Source organism: Callospermophilus lateralis, chromosome 7 (assembly GCF_048772815.1).
Source record: "Callospermophilus lateralis isolate mCalLat2 chromosome 7, mCalLat2.hap1, whole genome shotgun sequence".
Classification (NCBI taxonomy): domain Eukaryota; kingdom Metazoa; phylum Chordata; class Mammalia; order Rodentia; family Sciuridae; genus Callospermophilus; species Callospermophilus lateralis.
This window is the reverse complement of record NC_135311.1, coordinates 59,023,950-59,044,504: the sequence shown is the minus strand read 5'-3', so window position 1 is coordinate 59,044,504 and position 20,555 is coordinate 59,023,950. Positions and strand designations below refer to the sequence as shown.

Here is a 20,555-nt window from a genome sequence, read left to right as displayed (position 1 = left end):
TAAAATCCCTCCTCAGTAGAGCAACCCTCCAAGGTTGCCAAGAGATACCAACCTCAATACCATCACATCATTCGACCCAAACATAAGTCCCAAGACCAAAACGCAGACCGCTATATGCCATCAGAATCTGTAAACAATTTAGGAAATGAATGAATCTGCATTAAAGTGCAACAAAACTCATCTCTAGTCATAGTCTCCCATCACAAAAGAGAGACCCCAGAGACACACAAAACCAAATAAATTTATAGGAGTAAACAGTAACTCAGCAGTCAAATAGAACAAGAATTAACATGAGCAGCATGAAAAAGCAAGGAAGAAAAGGAGTACAAACAATGCAGGACAGCCTAAATACTCAGGAGGACCTAGAGGCATCAGAAAAATGGTCAAATAAAGAACTCAAGAAATAACTTAGACAGATGGAATGGAATCTTAAAGAGGATATGAGACAGCAAATTCAAACAATGAAAGAACACATTGAAAATGAATTACATAATCAGATAAAAGAAGCAAATAAGTATCTTTATCAGGAGATAGAGATTATTAAAAAAATCAAACAATAATTCTAGAAATGAAGGAAACTATAAACCAAATTAAAAATTCAAATGAGAGTATCACTAACAGAGTGGAGCAAGTAGAAGCCAGAACGTCAGATAATGAAGAGAAAATATATCAACCTGAAAAGAGTCTAGCCAACTCAGAAAGGCTGGTAAAAAAATCACGAGAAAAACATCCAAGAGATATGGGATAACATAAAAAAACCAAACTTAAGAGTCATTGGAATAGAGGAAGGTATAGAGGTTCAAACCAAGGGAATGAGCAACCTGCTGAATGAAATAATTACAAAAAACTTTCCAGAAATAAAAATGAAAACGGATGTACAAATTGTAGATGCATATAGGACACCGAGCATACAAAATTACAGTAGACAAACGCCAAGACACATTGTTATGAAGATATCCAATATACAGAACAAAAAGAAAATATTAAAAGCTACAAGGGAAAGGAGGCACATTACATTCATGGGTAAACCAATAAGGTTATCAACAGATTTTTTTATCACAGACGCTGAAAGCGAGAAGATCCTGGAACAACGTAATTCAAACACTGAAAGACAATGGATGCCAACCAAGAATTTTGTATCCAGAAAAATTAAGCTTCAGGTACAACAATGAAATAAAAATCTTTCATGATAAAAAAAGTTAAAAGAATTTGCAGCCAGAAAACCAGCATTGCAAAGCATCTTGAGCAAAACACTACAAGAGGAAGAAATGAAAAACAATAACCAAAACAAACAGTGGGAAGTACCTCAGTAAAGCCAGAGGGCGAGGGGAAAGCTAATCATGGAGAAACAAACCAAATTAAAAAAAAAAAAGATAATCAAACATGGCTGGAAGTACAAACCATATATCAATAGTAACTCTAAATAGTTACTATTGATATATGATAAACTCAATAGTTTAATGGCTTAAACTCACCAATAAAGCGACATAGGCTTGTAACATGGATTAAAAAAACAAATTCAACAATATGCTGCCTCCTGGAGACACATCTGATTGGAAAAGACATACACAGGCTGAAGGTGAAAGGTTGGGGAAAAATATACCATGCACACGGTCTTCGTAAGCAAGCAGGGGTGGCCATCCTCATATTGAATAAAATCGACTTCAAGACTAAACTAGTCAAAAGGGATAAGGAAGGACATTATTTTCTGTTAAAAGGAACCATTCACCAACAAGACATAACAATTATCAATATTTATGCACCAAACAAGGGTGCTGCGACGTTCATAAAACAAACTCTCCTCAAGTTCAAGAATCAAATAGACCACAACACAATAATTATGGGTGACTTCAACACACCTCTCTCACCATTGGACAGATCCTCCAAAAAAAAGTTGAATAAAGAAACTATAGAACTCAATATTACAATCAATAACCTAGACTTAACTGACAGATATAGAATATATCAACCATCAGCAAGTGGATATACTTTTTTCTCAGTAGCACATGGATCCTTCTCATAAATAGACCATATATTATGCATAAAGCAACCCTCAGTAGATATAAAGGGGTGGAGATAATACCATGCATTTTATCTGATCATAATCAAATGAAACTGGAAATCAATGATAAAAGAAGGAAGGAAAAATCCTACATCACATGGAAAATGAACAATATGTTACTGAATGATCAATGGGTTACAGAAGACATAAAGGAAGAAATCAAAAAATTCTTAGAGATAAATGAAAATACAGACACAACATATCGGAATCTATAGGACACAATGAAAGCAGTTTTAAGAGGGAAATTCATCGCCTGGAGGTCATTCCTCAAAAGAAGGAAAAACCAACAAATAAATGAGCTCACACTTCATCTCAAAACCCTAGAAAAGGAAGAGCAAAACAACAGCAAATGCAGCAGAAGGCAAGAAATAATTAAAAAATAATTTTAAAAAAATTAAAAAAAAATAATTAAAAAATCAAGAGCGGAAATCAACAAAATTGAATCAAAAGAAACTACTGAAAAAATTGACAAAACTAAAAGTTGGTTCTTTGAAAAAATAAATAAGATCGACAGACCCTTAGCCATGCTAACAAACAGAAGAAGAGAGAGAACTCAAATTACTAACATACTGGATGAAAAAGGCAATATCACAACAGATGCTACAGAAATACAGAAGACAATTAGAAATTATTTTGAAACCCTATATTCCAATAAAATAGAAGATAGTGAAGACACCAATAAATTTCTTAAGTCATATGATTTGCCCAGACTGAGTCAGGAGGATACACACAATTTGAACAGACCAATATCAATGGATGAAATAGAAGAAGCAATCAAAAGACTACCAACCAAGAAAAGCCCAGGACCGGATGGGTATACAGCGGAGTTTTACAAAACCTTTAAAGAAGAATTAATACCAATACTTTTCAAGTTATTTCAGGAAATAGAAAAAGAGGGAGCTCTTCCAAATTCATTCTATGAGGCCAATATCACCCTGATTCCGAAACCAGACAAAGACACCTCAAATAAAGAGAACTACAGATCAATATCTCTAATGAACCTAGATGCAAAAATCCTCAATAAAATTCTGGCGAATCAGATACAAAAACACATCAAAAAAATTGTGCACCATGATCAAGTAGGATTCATCCCTGGGATGCAAGGGTGGTTCAATATATGGAAATCAATAAATATTATTCACCACATCAATAGACTTAAAGATAAGAACCATATGATCATCTCGATAGATGCAGAAAAAGCATTCGACAAAGTACACCATCCCTTTATGTTCAAAACATTAGAAAAACTAGGGATAACAGCTATAACTGATAACTAGCTATCTATGCTAAGCCTCAGGCTAGCATCACTCTGAATGGAGAAAAATTGAAGGCATTCCCTCTAAATTCTGGAAAAAGACAGGGATGCCCTCTATCACCACTTCTATTCAATATAGTTCTCGAAACACTGGCCAGAGCAATTAGACAGACGAAAGAAATTAAAGGCATAGGAAAAGAGGAACTTAAATTATCACTATTTCTGTATATCAGCGACAAAACTTCTGAAATGAAAATGAGGAAAAACACCCCATTCACAATATCCTCAAAAAAAAATAAAATACTTGGGAATCAACCTAACAAAAGAGGTGAAAGATTTATACAATGAAAACTACAGAACACTAAAGAGAGAAATAGAAGAAGATCTTAGAAGATGGAAAAAATATACCCTGTTCATGGATAGGCAGAACTAACATCATCAAAATGGCGATATTACCAAAAGTTCACTATAGGTTTAATGCAATGCCAATCAAAATCCCAACGACATTTCTTGTAGAAATAGATAAAGCAATCATGAAATTTATATGGAAAAATAAAAGACCCAGAATAGCAAAAGCAACTCTAAGCAGGAAGTGTGAATCAGGAGGTAAAGCGATACCAGATTTCAAAATATATTACAGAGCAATAGTAACAAAAACAGCATGGTACTGGTACCAAAACACGCGGGTGGACCAATGGTACAGAATAGAGGACACAGAGACTAATCCACAAAGTTACAACTATCTTATATTTGATAAAGGGGCTAAAAGCATGCAATGGAGGAAGGATAGCATCTTCAACAAATGGTGCTGGGAAAACTGGAAATCCATATGCAACAAAATAAAACTGAATCCCCTTCTCTCACAAAAGTTAAATGCACAAAAGTTAAATCAAAATAGATCAAGGAGCTTGATATCAAATCAGAGACTCTACGTCTGATAGAAGAAAAAGTTGGCTCTGATCTACATATTGTGGGGTTGGGCTCCAAATTCCTTAATAGGACACCCATGGCACAAGAATTAATAACAAGAATCAACAAATGGGACTTACTCAAACTAAAAAGTTTTTTCTCAGTGAGAGAAACAATAAGAGAGGTAAATAGGGAGCCTACATCATGGGAACAAATTTTTACTCCTCACACTTCAGATAGAGCCCTAATATCCAGAGTATACAAAGAACTCAAAAAATTAAACAATAAGTTAACAAATAACCCAATCAACAAATGGGTCAAGGACCTGAACAGACACTTCTCAGAGGAGGACATACAATCAATCAATAAGTACATGAAAAAATGCTCACCATCTCTAGCAGTCAGAAAAATGCAAATCAAAACCACCCTAAGATACCATCTCAGTCCAGTAAGATTGGCAGCCATTATGAAGTCAAACAACAACAAGTGCTGGCGAGGATATGGGGAAAAGAGTACACTTGTACATTGCTGGTGGGACTGCAAATTGGTGCGGCCAATTTGGAAAGCAGTATGGAGATTCCTTGGAAAGCTGGGAATGGAACCACCATTTGACCCAGCTATTCCCCTTCTTGGACTATTCCCTAAAGACCTTAAAAGAGCTTACTATAGGGATACTGCTACAACGATGTTCATAGCAGCACAATTCACAATAGTTAGACTGTGGAACTAACCTAGATGTCCTTCAATAGATGAATGGATAAAAAATGTGGCATTTGTACACAATGGAGTATTACTCTGCAGTAAAAAAAAAAATGACAAAATCATGGAATTTGCAGGGAAATGGATGGCACTAGAGCAGATTATGCTAAGTGAAGCCAGCCAATCCCTAAAAAACAAATTCCAAATGTCATCTTTGATATAAGGACAGCAACTAAGAACAGAATAGGGAGAGCATGAGAAGAAGATCACCATTAAACAGGGACAAGAGGGGGGGAGGGAAAGAGAGAGAGAAGAGAGGAGGAGACCCTTCCTTTACAAAATTACATATAAGAGGAAGTGAGGGGAAAGGGGAAAAAAATAAGAGAGAGAAATGAATTACAGTAGATGGGGTAGAGAGAGAAGATGGAAGGGAAGGGGAGGGGAGGAAAGGGGGGATAGTAGAAGATAGGAAGGGCAGCAGAACACATCAAACACTAGTATGGCAGTATGTAAAAATGTGGATGTGTAACTGATGTGATTCTGCAATGTGTATATGGGGCAAAAATGGGAGTTCATAACATACTTGTATCAAATGTATAAAATATGTCAAGAGCTTTGTAATGTTTTGAACAAGTAATAATAATAATAAAAAAGAAAATCCAACCCATCCTAATGCAATTAAAATGGGGAATGCAGGGTTTTCTGCGTGGCCAGATCATCCTACATTGTGAGGATAAATATATAAAAGAAAATGGTGTTCCTCCTTAGTTGTCAGTTACTCAGCCATCAGAAAATGAGAGAGCAGATTAATTAGTAGTTCTAACCATATGCAAAAGACTTAATGTTTTGTTATTCAAGTTGCATTAGCTATCTGTGAAAAATAATTCATATGTCTCAGTTTTAGTGCCTTTTAACACCCAATGTTTGTCAATAGTCATTAGTAATCAGCAATTTTGATTTATGACACCTAGATTTTAGTTATTAAAAAATTCTGCAAATTTGGCATATGAATATTTCTGTTCATGGAATTCTCACCTCTCTCTCTCTTTCTCTCTCTCTCTCTCTCTTGCTCTCTCTCTCTCTCTCTCTCTCCACGCACACACATTTGTTTGATGGAGCCCTTTCTTATGAGGGACAAATGGTGTATCAAGCATACTTGAAAACCTTTCTTGTCCTTATCATTATTAGTAATCACTCAGGGGAATAAAGTAGTAAGCAACTATAAGGTTTCATTGTTTAGGTTCTATAAATCAGTTTGTCACTTGCTTTTCACATGGTATAAGGATGGTGAAAAAAACATTTTTCATAGCTTTGATTTTCTCTTCAATATGCAAGAAAGATATGTGGTTGATGCTGAGTGAAATAAAAATAGTGTGCTATAGCATGCAATAACGATCATCATTTTAATGATTAACTTTATGTAATGTGATGATTTGGTCTGATTAATATTACAGGCATCATACTGTAGAAATTATGAAACAACTTAATTTACTATAATTAAAAGCATGATGTCAACTCATTTTTAGATTGCATATAGGCAAAGTAAGTATAGGTTATAAACTATAATGAGCAGAACTGAAAGCCAGCATACATTAAATTCTAGAATAACTTCTAATATGACAAAGTTTAAGAAGCAAAATGAAGAAATACTATTCTTTGAAAAAATTATTCTCTGATAGCAATGCATTTAATAGTTTACCAATTCTGTAAGAATAGAAAGACTTCAAAAATGCTATATGGAATAAAAAATTTGGTAATCTTCTTTGGCCTGTGGTAATCCTAAAAAAACCATTATCACATTTTATCAGTAAATTATTGTATATACTCCAAGCATTTGTAGCTATACAGTTCCATTTAGGCATAAATTTAACGAAACATTTATTAAGTACCTCTTATGTACCAAAAAACAATGTTAGGTGCTGCATTAATAAAATAATCCCACCTTTAAAGATATCCTAGATTAATATAAGAAGCCACTGTGTTCACTGTGATAACACAACAAAGAAACAAAACTATTTGCTTGACAATATTGCCAAATAATCCCTAATTTTCCACTAAAAAATAATGCAATGATGTTACAGCTTTTTTGAAAAGTTTTAGATTAAATCTATTGTTGTTAGGTTAATGTACAGGTTGCATCCTTTTTTCTGGAATGTGGCAATAGCTTTTTAAAACTTTTAACCCTTTTTAATCTTTATTCAGTTCAGGGACTTAAGGTTTGAGAGCTAAACAGTGGGACTGTGGGTAACAGACTGACAGTTTATTGTATTTGCATAGTTATATTTGGTATTGTATATAGAATATGGCTACTTTTGTTAAATCTGCATTTTCTAACTATTAAAAAAAGGAATGTGTAGTGTAAATCAATTTTTGAATTATTTGAAACAGGAGTTTTATTTGCTTATATTAGGGCTTTGCCCCTTTTCTGTCTCTGGGGATCCTATGTAGAATCTGTTTTCTTAAGCACCAGTTAAATCCATTCTCTGGTACTAGCTAAAAATTAGATTTCTCATTCTGCTTAACAATTTAAATAAACTGAAATGTTTCTTTAAGAAATTACTTGCTTGACCAAAAATTTCAATAAATTCCTAAACCTTTTCCTAGGTTCATTTGTACACTTCCAAGATTTCTTACAAAACCTGTCAAGTCAGTTTAGCGAAAATCCTCTACTCTCAATATATGATCACCCTCAGTACCTAATCTGGTTCCTCATTTCCTAGGATACCTGAGGTGATGTCTGATCTCCTCATCCTGTCTTTAGAAAGAATCTGTTTTTTGTCCACTAGCCTCTCTGTAGCTAAATTCCTACTTGCTCATGCTGTGTTTGCACTTAAACTCTCAACTAAGGTATATCAAGGGTAGACAGATATCAAGGATAAAGGTTTCTTGCTAAACTGATTTAGCATAGGTCTTAGCTAAAACTGGATTTTACAAGGAAGTGCAGAGGTGGGTCTTAGAGAAGGTTCAGGGACCTTAGTAAAGTATAGTCAAGTAAGAATCTTTATCTTGAGCACACGTACTGTACTGTAATGGCACATAAAAAAATTCACACTAGTATTACAGGTCAAGAAAGGGCAGCCTAGATAAGGTACAATATAAGCTAACTGTGAAGCTAATCTTGAAGGATACATAGGAATTAATCTCTGGGAAAGAATTAGTTAACAACAAAGTTCTGGTATGAAATCTAATCTTTCCTTTGGAGAAGAAAAGTATGTAGATGAGGTAAAAGAGATTAGCTCAAACATGAAAGTGACTTGGTTAACCATTGTAAACATGCTATTGGGAAACTATTGACATTTGCAAGAGGGAAAGTCCTCTTTACTTGTGGAATGCTTTTGGTAGGGTATACCTGCTAGGTCAGGACTGCTGAGGCAAACAGAATGGAAAACAATGGGTTGAAGCTCTGTATGGAGTCACAGAAGGATATAACTGAATGTAAACTGGATGCTTCATAACTGAAGCAGCTCTTTTGTGGATGAAGCTACTCACATTATTTATGAATGACATGTTAATCTGGGGTAGAGCAAATCCCCATTGGTGAGCCCGCATTTCCTCTCTTCTTTTGCCTGACACCTTGCATTTATTTGTAATCTTAAAATTTTTTAAAAAGCTTGATACAAATTCTTTCTCTAATTCATGAGTTTGATTTCACAATCCAATCTTCTAGTTATCTTATTTCTCCAAAAGGAAGATGAAGGAAAGGTACCAAATTCTGTCCACCTATAAAGATCTCATCTTCCTTAATTTACTAAGCAGTTTTTTAAATATTTTATAATTTTGGCACATAGATTCACAGTGATAGGATACAGAAAGATTTGACTTATTTACTAATCTGTGGACAATACAAGCAAAATTGCAATAATTATTTTAACTATGCAAAAAGTTTGCTAAAATCACAAGTGGAGGTTCCTTCTTTTAGTAACTGCTATGGACTAAGTGGCTAGATTCATGATATGTTTTCACTTCAAACTCTTCAAAATGGAAGAATCTTGAACCTAAACATTTCTCCAAATGTGAGTTCTACTACACATTGGATAAAAGTAGTCCTTATCAGTTTTATTGTGTCACTGTTTGAGTGGTAAACCCCAGAAATGCAAAGCTAGGCCTACTTGAGAGGTTTAGAATGCCTTTGCACAGCTATCATAAAATAAATCTCTTCAAAGAAAATGAAATATTTTAAAACATCATTAATTTATAATTGATGACATTTTCTTAAACCTGACTAGCTCTTATTACTCCTCATCTTAGATTGTGCTGAAGTCAAGAATTCCTGGCTGCTACTGAAATATCTTATAGAATTATGTCCTACATATCTTGGTGTTTTCAAAATATCTTTTTCACTGGTGAAACACCAGTGAATTCTCTTCAAATCAGGATCCTGTCTTCTTCAATGTCTGAAACCACTCTGATTTTATACCTTTTTTTTTTTATTAATTCTTACTTTTTAATTTATTGCTTGGTCATATTTTCTTTTTCTTTGTTTTCCCTATCTTCAGTTATCTTTTAAGAGACTGGAACCAAGGATAATTATTTTTAATGTGCTTTTAATATTAGTTTGACATCATATCATGAGAAACTAGTGATTTTCACAATTCAATTTTAAAAATAATTATTTATGTAAAAGGAATTGATAATTTGAGATACATACATGCTATGTAGTTTCCATATTTAATATTCACTTAAAGTCTTCCAAAGAGAATTTTGATGCCCTTAATATATTGGTTTAATCAACATGTGTCACTGATCTGCTGCACTGAACTCAAGACTGTTTGATATTTTAAGTCAGATGCCAAGTGGAAAGAACCCATGCATGGATGAAGACTGCAATTTAACTTAAGGGATGAATAAAAAATAATAGTTACCTTATGAGATAAGTTCTATACTAGCAAGAAGCATAAAGAGCCACAAAGCACAAAGGAGGGAAAAACTAATTTGTGAGGGAATTAAGGAAGTATTCAAAAAGAAAATGACATTTGGGCAGACCCATAATGAATAAATCCATCACTGAAAAATAATTTTTAAATAGAATGATAAGTTCTTTTTTGATAATTTATGTATGGTTTTATTTTTGTCATTTGAATGGTATATTTTAACTGATGTATACTTAATAAGGTCTAAAATTACATTTTAATATTTTTATTTATTAATCAGAAAAGAAGACATTAGAAAGCAGAAGAAAGAGGAATTCTAATTTTCACAAAGAAGTTAATACAATAACAAACATTATTGTTAGATAGGCTTGACATATATACACACAAATACACACATGCATACAGATATGTGTATATATTTATATGTGTGTGTGTGTGTGTATATATATATATATATACACACAGTATATACATATATGTGAAATGAGATTTGAAAACATTTTTAAAAGGTATAAAGTTTCCAGCTATACAGATATTCCTAGTAAGCATAAAACAATCCCACAGAATTTTGAAAATAGCTTTAATAACTTTTAAAATACATAACCTTGAATGAGCACAAGATTTATCTGGCTTCTGACTTAGTTGCAGCATGCCCCATCTGAATTATCATAGATAGTCTAGAATTCTGACAACGTCATCTGTCAGTTTCTTTGGTATATCCATATCTTGAATATGATAGATTTTAACTCACCAACTAATTGGGATACATTAATTGAAACTTGTTTCTAGTGTGATATTTATAGATACTGCAAAAACTTTCAATATAGAGTTGTCATTCCATGAAGAGAGAGAGCCTTCTTGTCCAAATTCTATATCACTCACATCTTTAAATACTGAAATATAAAACTTGGGGAATGGAAGAAACACTGATATATTTACAACACTAATTTTATAGATGACCATACTCAGACTAGAATACATAACCTTGAACTAAGTGCTTCAACTTTTAGTTAGTTTGTTTTTGACTATTTCACACTAATTTTTCATACCATATTAAATTGAGGGGAGGGTAACTAGGATTGAACTCAAAGACACTCAACCATTGAGCCTCATCCCCAGCCCTATTTTGTATTTTATTTAGCAACAGGGTCTCACTGAATTGCATAGCACCTCACTTTTGTGGAGGCTGGTTTTTAATTCTGATCCTCATTCCTCAGCCTCCTGAGCTTCTGGGATTACAGGCATGTACCACCGAGCCTAACACTACATTGAATTTTTATAATTTTCATGAAGGTAAATACACATTGTCTTGGTATGTCATTCTCCTGTCATCAAAAATATGAAAGATGTACTTACTATCTTAGTACCAGGGAGTTCCCAACATTATTAATAAACTTTGTTTACCTAGAGGAGTTCGTATGTATTTATTTGTTTGTTTTTAGCTTACTCACAGATAGCCAACCATGCTAATATCTCTCTGATCACTTTCCATGAAGAAGAGCCACTCAAATGATGTGCAGGTGCCAAATGCTGAAAAGCTGTTGTAATCAACACCCTTACAAAGTGAAATTAAATTTTTCGGTTTTAAGAGGTCATTTTCTAAAAATAGTCCCAGTTTCATATTTCTTGTTATTGAATAAAAACTAGGAAATATCAGTTATTTGCAGAAAAATGCATGTTTAGCTAACAAGATATAGAGAATAAAACTTTTTGTTTTTTTTTTAAAGAGAGAGTGATAGAGAGAGAGAGAGAGAGAGAGAGAGAGAGAGAGAGAATTTTTTAATACTTATTTTTTAGTTTTTTTGGCGGGCACAACATCTTTGTTTGTATGTGGTGCTGAGGATCGAACCCGGGCCGCACGCATGCCAGGCAAGCGCGCTACCACTTGAGCCACATCCCCAGCCCCGAGAATAAAACTTATAAAGCTTTAGCATGGTCATTTGATATTAAATCTTTCTGATAGGAGGCCTGCAAGTCATGCCACAAGAGTGATCCATTATGAGGCCTGCTGGATTGTATCAGAAGGATTCAGTGAAAAGGCAAGTTTTCATATAGAAATGTATTATTTTAGAGTTACACAAACAAATAAAGAAAAAAAATTGTGACAGCAAACAATCCAGTATGATTATTCATATTACTGTAATGATAAAGTAGCACGAATTATCAAGACACTTGACCCTCTGAGTAGTGAAAAGATGGGAAACGGGTACATCAAAGTTAAACCAGTTAATACCTTGACAAACAAACAGGGGGAATCTAAGAGATCCTAAGGAATACTATAGAGACTCCATGACAATATAGCAGACATAAGGCTCTATTAAATGTTGCTGCTGTTTGGAAATTGAACATATGTACAATAGATTCTTGAAATATTGTTTGCGCGCGGGCATGATATTAAGACTAATTTTGTACCATATCCTTCTCAGTAATAATTAACAAGACCTACAAAGTCCTTCTCCAACCTTAGCCTTTGAATTTATCAACTCAAGCAGGTCTGTTGGGTCCTGACCTTCATGCCTCCTTTTAGGGATTCCCAACCGCCTAAAGCATTCTTGCAGTTTTATCTGATCTGTCAACAGCTTTTAATACCAGCATTTTGGGGGATTCTGTTATCCTGTGAAATTTAATCTCACCTATTTAAGCTTGCAGAAAGTACTGGAGGGAATTATTAACAGATTTTTCCTCATCTTCTTAGAGGATAGTGCTGAGTGATTGGCTGGTTTCCCTAAGGACCCACGGCTGAGAAGCGCTAGTTTGTCAGTAGCATCCTATTTAGTATGTGTGTGAGGCCACAAGGGAACCTGAAAGACATTTGGAATCAGAATTACATCAATATGCTGATGATGCCTCCCTCTCTTCGTTTCATCAAACCTATATCCTTTAGCATTAATGCTTTCTTAACTAAGATGGAAAGTGCATCCATACAGCGTACTGCTTATGGCTCTGATTAGACAACTGGGAACTAAATGGATGATACATTAGAGCAGTGGACCAGCAGCATCAGCATCATCAGGAAACTAGTTAAAAATGCAAATTCTCAGGCCCACCCCAGACCCACTGAATCAGAACTCTAGAAGTAAGGTCTGGCAATCTGTGCTTAGCAAGCTCTCCAGGTGATTTTAGTGCACACTAAATTTGAGAACTTCTGCATTAGAGAAATTGGATGTGTTTATCATTGCAGAATCTACTGAGTAGTGCTACCTAGTTTTGAAGATTAAAAAAACTGTGTATCCAATAATATTGGTAATATATATAATCTCAAATTATTCCATGTTCAATATAACTAGCCTCTGTAATAATTCACAATTGTCTCTAGAAGATGAAAAAAAATATATTGTTCTGTATTGCCCTCTCTCAATGAATGAGAAATTCAGCTTCGAATGATGAGAAATTAGTTTTGGACATATACATGATGACTTGCCTAATGGTGAGGCAATTTAATAATGAACAAAATATTTTACTTCCAAATTTTACTCAGGAGGCCAAGATAGTTAAATCATATATATATATATATATATATATATATATATATATATATATATATATATATATATATATGAACTCCAAATGTCCCTGCTCCTCATTAAATGTAAAATATCCTAATATGGTTGAAATATGCATGAGTTGGAATGGAAAACAGAAGATAAATTGGAGAACTACAAAGAAATTGGGTGGGTCCAATATTACATTCTTTATGTTGGTTAAAATGCGATCTAGGATACAGTCTTTCAAAATTCATGTCTTGAAGCAGATATGTTAACCTTGAGTTCCATTCTTCTGACTTCCTAGATTCAGAGTGGAAGCAACTACTGCAATATCTTCATCCTTCTTTGAATGTATACAAAATCAAGAAATGGCCATGATGAATTAAACCTGGAACTTCTACAAATACCAGAAGTCTACAATCCTAAAAAATGTATCATACTGGCAAGTGACCCAACCTTAAAATCCTGGCATACACTAAATTATTTAGTAATCTCACATTGAGAAATTTTGCATCAAATTACTAGATAAATTCTCAAGGGCCTGCCTACTGGTATGGCATTCATCCAACCTGCATGGCTGATACTAGAAACCTTGGGTACAGATTCCCTCCAGGAATCCACAATCATTTCTTGTACCCTTTCTGTGGAGCCCTACTTGTGGTAGGCAAAGAAGGAGATATGGGTGACCAAAAGAGATGATCATAAATCTTACTCTCTTGGAGATCAAGGTCAAGTGGTTTTAAAAACATGTAGAAAATGTGATTTTCTGTAAGCTAATCATAAAGAAATACTCCCAGATTTGTTCTTTTGGCTTTCATTAAGCTCCAGATCAAACTGAGTTCTACAAAAGCTCTACTGCAGGCTTGTGATCTGTGATCCCAAGGACCCACTGCTACTTCAGTACTCAGCATTTCAGTACTCAGCCCACTCAGCTCTGGCCTCCACTGAGCTACATCTAGATTCTCACTCTTTCCTTCCCTCAAGCTGGTCACATTGACTAATTGCCTACTTATTTATTAGCTACTGACCAGCCTCTTTGCTTCTGACTGCCACCGCCTCCCCACCCCAGAGTAGAACTGTATAGAACGTTAATTTTAAAACTTAACAGATCTTGGTGACTGACTGCTCAAAACAATCCCATGTTTTCCTCTTTCCCAGAGGGTGAAAGCTAAAATGGCCTGATAAGTGCCTACAGGACCTCACTCAATATGCCCCATACCACCCCTTCTTACACTGACTTTCTTCTTCCCAGATGTCCAAGAGACTTCTTCAATCTAGAGTGAATGCATTTAGGTAGGCCTGGCAAGTTTCTCTTGAATGCAACTTCCTCAACTCCCCTACTTTCTACACCCAAAAATCTTCTCATCAGAGAGGACTTTCAGGTCAACCTGCATACGATGGTAAATCCTGCCTTCTCTTCTACTACCGCTCTCACCCTAATACACAAACACAACCTTATATTCCCATATTAATAGTTCTTCCATAAAACAATTACCTTACAATATACTATTGAGGTGATAGTTCATTTATTCAGTTATTGGTTTTCTTTCCTCACCAAGAACCTATTCCATGATGGCATGAGATTCTATCTGATTTATTTACTGCTACATTAAAATTGTCTAGAATAATGCCTAGTATAAAATAGGTGGACAATCAGTATAGAATTAATAAATGAATAAATAATTAACCATATCTACACTCTTAAGTAATTATCTGATCATTTTTTTCTGTTTTTACTTTAGTTGGAAGACATAGCCACCTTTAATTTCTAGTTTCCCTTGCTCATAGATGATGATGATACATAGTATGAAGTAAGTTTTGCCATTCAGGTTTATCTTCCACTTCAGACCCTCAAGGGTAAGCCTTTGGTAATGAGAACTTTCCTGATATAGGAATCAGATGAACAAGATTCAAAATATTTAGCTTGAAACATATTTCACAGTTATTATTTGCCAGATCCTGTGGTATGCATAGAGATGAATAAGATTAGCTCTTGTCCTCCTGTCCTCTTTTAACTGTGGAAAATTCCTTAATTTAATGGTAGCTGTTTTCTTATTTGTAAATGACAAGACTATACTATTTAATGACTAAGAGTTTACTATAAAAAGTTCCTATGATCAGGAGACCATGTTTGATTTTTTTTAAGTGTAAAGGGTAGATTAGATGGGGGAAAAACAAAGAAGAAAAGTGGCATTTAAACACATCATTATCCAAAGTATACGTATGAAGACATAAATTGGGTGTCAACATACTGTATATACAAACAGAGATATGAAAAATTGTGGTATATATGTGTAATAAGAATTGTAATGCAAAAAGTACATGTATAAAGAAATGAATTGGCATGAACATACTTTATAAACAAAGATGAAAAATCGTGCTCTATATGTGTAATAAGAATTGTAATGCATGCCATGGTCATGTATTTAAAAAAATAAAAATAAAATCAATAAAATAAAATAAAACCCAACTATGAACCAGTGGTGACTCTGATAATTTAGTGAGATCATTTTGTAATGTGATTAATCTACATGTGACAAATCACCTATTGACTATGGTTATAATTCTTGCCTAGTATAGAAACTCCAAGCATGTTCAGGCATTCTAAAGCAAATCAAATTCATAACTGATTTGAATAAAATGAGTAATTTATCTTTCTATAAATACATTTGGTTCTTGTTCTCAGAACTAATATCCTTTACAAAGCATTATCTTTCTCTAATATCATTAAAATTTGAGAGGAGCACAGTACATGTAACAGGCTGATGCCTCACCCAAGACTAGTCACCAGTCACCTGTCAGAATGAAGTGATTTTAAATATATGTCATTTTTTGAAAGTTAACTATTAAATGAATAGTGCTCACATTAGAGCCATTTAAAAAAAATACACAGAAATCTCATTCTGTTTGCTTCACAGCAGAATGAGCTGACGAAGGTGTGTATGTGTGTGTGTGTGTGTATGTGTGTGTGTGTGTATGTGTGTGTGTGTGTGCGTGCGTGTGTGTGTACATGTGCATGTGTGTATATTTGAATGAAGCTTGTAAATCTAGCTTTTGGAAAGTCCCAAATATTTCTAATTACTGCATTCTTCTAATATCCATACACATTATGATAAAAAAATATTTTTCAGGATGTGAAAGACTTAGCACATTTCACTGTTACTAGGTAAATAGAATATGTTACAAGGATATTAACATTGATAAAAAGAAGCACTTGCATGGTGACAAATATAAATTTCTCATTTTATCCAAATCAGTATTATCCATTTCCTTTGGAATGCCTGAATAGAAAAAGCAGGACCAGTCTAATTATTGAGATTGGAGGAGTGCATATTAACGTTTTCATTTCCAAAAATCTGCTGGATTACAACGCCATATTTCCTGATGGTTCCATTTTACCTCCTCCGGGACAGCTCTTATATTAACAAAGCCTTTTCTGAAGACGATGAACACGCGGCGGGCTCCACAACGTAAAGCGGATGTTGCACAGTCAAAGGCAGTGTCTCCAGCTCCGAGTACAATCACGGCTCCCTGTATCGATGGCAATGGAGAGTGACAGGCGCACATTCCTGAATGATGAAAGGAAAACCCCATTTTCAAGTAGAGAAACCATTTCTGCATGACAGCTCAAAAGATACTTGTACTCAAAGCAGTGTAAAATTGCATCTTGCAGTTTTCCACGATGGAGTGTCACTATCAAATTATTCTGCTTCATTGAAAGACAGTTTTATTCTCATTTTAAAAATATGCTCATATGTGTAATTTCATAGTCAGTACCTTTAGCTCCTTTTTTTCCTTCTAGAAGGACTGCAACAATACATTTTGAAGAGTTCAGGTCATAATAAACTGTAATGAATCAATTAAAACTCTCTTTATCAGATTCCTGATAAATATTTTTTAGCTTTGCATTAAAAATTTCCTGCTTGAAGAAAAAAAAAATGATCCTTGTGATTTGGGTTAATAATTTTTAGCATTTCGTTAAATTACTTTATATATTATCTTATACAATTTCTAACCTAGCGCTCTGCTATAGAGTACATTTAATATCTTTTAAGATTAACATGTTGAATAAGAGTCCTTTATGTAACTGAAGAGTTTCTGAGAAATATTTTATTGAAATAGCTAAAATAAAACTATCCCCCATTACTGCTTTTGTCTGGTTTTGTCTGTAAAACTAAAAGAAATAAGACTAAATGTCCATTTCTCCAGAGCATGTGTATAAAGATTTGATATCCATATAAAGATACTTATAAAAAAGAAATGTTCAGGTGTTCTCAATTGGCTATCACCATATTATCAGATTAAATAAAATTGATGATAGATAAATTACTATAATTTTTGAAATGGCACTACAGATAGAATAAGCCTGTAATCTCAATAAGTACAATCATTGTGTTTGGAAGACTTTGTGTTTGGGATTAGACAATTGGCAGTAGGTAATTCTCAAGTATATGCTTGGTGCACTCTGATCCTACTATGAAGGGGTTGCAGACACGCAAGCATACAGTTCTTTAGAGGAGGAAGAAAGTGGAGATGGGGCACATCTGTAAACTTCCCCATAATTATTTAATATAGAAGTTTCTTGCCTTTTTAAAAGTTGAGAGAAAGGTACAAGTTCCTATCATTTCCACAAGTAATTAGATGAAGGAACAGCTCAGAAGTCTGTTGCTCAGACTTCTTCAAATATATGTTTAACGGATTGAGATCATGTGGTTCTGGAGAAAATGCTTCAGCTTTTTATCACCAAGACAATAAGTATAGTGGAGCCAAAGCAAAGCATGGTCTCAGCTCAAGCTGTTCTTAGAATCTGTGAAGGGAAAGGGAGTCTGTCAAAGTGTTTAGCTTTAACTTTGTAAAATTCTAAAAGTTCAAGAAGAGGCTTTGACACTTCTACTTTCATAGATGTTAAGATACATCCTATTTTTAAAAAGTCCCCCAACTAAAGCTCTCTCCATATCTTTCAATGTTTGTTAAGGCCTTTTCACTTTGAATAATTTTTGTGATGCAATTTAGAGGTATACATCATACAACAAAAAGTCCTTATTTTAGTGTTTTCCTGAAAGAATGGAAAAATAGATTATTCTGGCACACAATAGTATCAGGCTTTAATTTTAAACTTTATGCAAGTACTATATATTCAAGGGTCTATCTGAGACCTAAACAATTTTCTACCAAGCTCAGATTCAATATAAATTTATGATACTTAAAACAATACAGACAATGTCAAGAATAATAGAAAATATGTCATACCTGGTTTACTGCCTTTGGCTACAAGAGGCAAAAAGTCTTTGGATGTGTAAAACCCCTGGTCCTGTGTAAGGCCTTCGAAGATGTGGTCTTTATTGGGTTCTGGCAAACCTAATTAATAAAGTTTATAAAATACCATTAGCAGTGCCTTTTGCAACTATATATTAAAAGAAATATTAAAAGAAAGAAAAAGACTATCATCATTGAAATGATGTTGTTCTTAGAGAAAAAAGTTCATAAACAAATCAACATAAAAATGTGCATAACACAATCTAATGGACCCTAGATTATAGCTTTAATATAAAACAAAACATTAATTTAATTTACCTATGTGCATATACCAATGGATACTGTGTTGGTATATGTACACATATACATATTATCTATAGTATTGGGAAAGTCCGTTTATGATAATTTCTCATGTCATAAATCAAAATGAGTTTAAGATATATCAAAGTACTAAGTGTTTTGAAAATACATAACAAAAGCTAAATAAAACCATGCATACATATTTATATAATTCCTAAATAAATTAGATCATACTAAGAAATAATTGGAAGAAAAAAAGCCCAAAAGAATAATATGTATTTTAACCATAAAAATTCAGTCATTCCTACCTGCATTTCAAAAATTTTATAAAAAAATTAAAAGGCAAATGATTAAATAAAAAGTATGTTAACAAATAAAATATCATTGACATTCATAAAAAGTTTTTCATTATTAACAACACATTAACTTTCTACCAAATATATAAAGTATGATGAAATTGAGAGGACAAATACATAAACAGATCTTAAGCAATGAAAATATTAATTCTATTAGGCATTAAAGAAATATAAATATTAAAAGCAGCTATGATTTCCTTAATAAAAAGTAAAAGATTTTCAAAAATTAAACTTTACACTAAGGGTGCAAAGAGAACTTCTCATACTCTTTTGGTATGAATATACATTGGTATTCATTTTCTAGAAAATAATTTCAAATATATTCTAAGAAAACATAATTATATGTAAATATGGTTTAATATATAAAAAGAATCAATTAAAAAAGAAAATGAGATGAGAGAATATTAGAATTTCAACTTAATGAGTAGATAAGTTTTATTTTTAAAAAGAAAGTCAACAACACATGAGACCATTATTAATATGAATATTTGAAAATATGATACATATTATGGTTCAGAATATATCACTGAAACAGAGAGGCTGGGGTTGTGAATCAGTAGCAGAGTGATTGCTTAGCATTTGTGGGGCACTAGGTTCAATTCTCAGCACCACATATAAATAAATGAGTGAAATAAAGGCCTATCAACAACAAAAATATATATATTAAAAAAATCAGAAGAGAAAACTGTATACACTATAATTCAAATTTTGTAAAAAACACATGTATAAACTATGTAATCTGAATAGTGATTACTTATGATGATGGAATTATGGAATTCAATTTTTTAATTTCTTTATTTTATGAGTTTTCTACAGCATGCATTTGTCAAATACATACGTTACTAAAATTTTTAAAATCAAATGATAGCAGACTCAAATTGCTTTCAAAATATAAACAATGCAAATATCACCACAATCACTCCATGTTACAGAAGTGGGAAAATACTTTCTTCATTTTCCAACATAAAGAGATATTCCTTAGGTCTACTGGAAACACACACATTATTAATCAAAGGTGTAGTGATGGATATCATTATTTTTGAAAACCTGGGTGGAAGAGAGTTAAAAAATAGTGGAATATGTACTTGAAGACTCACTAATGACAAAATCATTTCTCTCGAAAGTTATTAAAACATGAATATAGCTTATGCTATACTTGATTAGTCAAAAGCTACACTTGATTAGTCAAGCCAACATGTACATATGCTACGTGTTAAGATGTGAGTATCTAAATCTCCCACCTCGAGATGACAGACTTTCTATACACTTCATGTAAAAGTACCAAGGAAAAAGAAAAATAACCTCAAGTGCTATACAATTTCAAGATGATGTGATAAGCAAAAACCTACAAGGAAGATCAAA

The 20,555-nt window shown here is 33.4% G+C and overlaps 1 protein-coding gene across 1 annotated transcript in view; it reads right to left on the bottom strand.

Annotated features, from left to right (window-relative positions):
• Positions 1–20,555, bottom strand: part of Dpyd (dihydropyrimidine dehydrogenase) — a 798,303-nt gene that overhangs the window by 467,124 nt on the left and 310,624 nt on the right. Inside the window, exons 9-10 of the mRNA XM_076863439.1 lie at positions 18,532–18,639; positions 16,681–16,850 (exon numbers count right to left, since the gene is read on the bottom strand). Of these exons, the coding sequence (XP_076719554.1) occupies positions 16,681–16,850; positions 18,532–18,639 (278 nt within the window). The remainder of the gene's footprint in view (positions 1–16,680; positions 16,851–18,531; positions 18,640–20,555) is intronic.